This window comes from Fulmarus glacialis, unplaced genomic scaffold (genome assembly GCF_000690835.1).
Source record: "Fulmarus glacialis isolate BGI_N327 unplaced genomic scaffold, ASM69083v1 scaffold30121, whole genome shotgun sequence".
Lineage (NCBI taxonomy): Eukaryota > Metazoa > Chordata > Aves > Procellariiformes > Procellariidae > Fulmarus > Fulmarus glacialis.
This window is the reverse complement of record NW_009191341.1, coordinates 399-825: the sequence shown is the minus strand read 5'-3', so window position 1 is coordinate 825 and position 427 is coordinate 399. Positions and strand designations below refer to the sequence as shown.

At 49.9% G+C, this 427-nt stretch overlaps 1 protein-coding gene across 1 annotated transcript in view; it reads left to right on the top strand.

The window, feature by feature from the left end:
• Positions 1-364: 364 nt before the first annotated feature.
• Positions 365-427, top strand: part of LOC104083250 (oligodendrocyte transcription factor 3-like) — a gene marked incomplete at its 3' end in the record, with an annotated part of 457 nt that continues 394 nt past the window's right edge. The window contains 1 exon segment of the mRNA XM_009586667.1: positions 365-423. Coding sequence (XP_009584962.1) covers positions 365-423 — 59 coding nt within the window.

The window sequence follows — 427 nt, the reverse complement described above, 5'->3', positions numbered from 1 at the left end:
ACCGCCCTGAATAATGGCACGTCATCCTAACTAGACCATTATACATAGGAGGGCTCCTTTTGTCTCTGCTCTCTGCTGCAGCTCTATAAAAGCCCCTCTTTTTCAGGCTGAGGTTAGTCCAAGCATACACTAACTAGCCATCCTGTAAACAGGCTGAGTAACCGAGGGAGAGAGGAGAGATTGGTCAGAGAGGGGGCTGAGGGGCTTTTTTCCTCTTCCTCCAGCATTTCCAGCCCTTCGCTGGCAGAGCCTGCCGTCCGTTTATTTCTTTTTCGTTCCGTTTTCGTTGCTTTTTGAAGGAGAGTTGTCTTGTTCCACCACCTCCAGAGCAGGGAAGAGTTTCTTGCTCAGAAGCCCGAATACAATGAATTCTGACTCCAGCTCTGTCTCCAGCAGAGCTTCCTCGCCAGACATGGATGAGATGTAC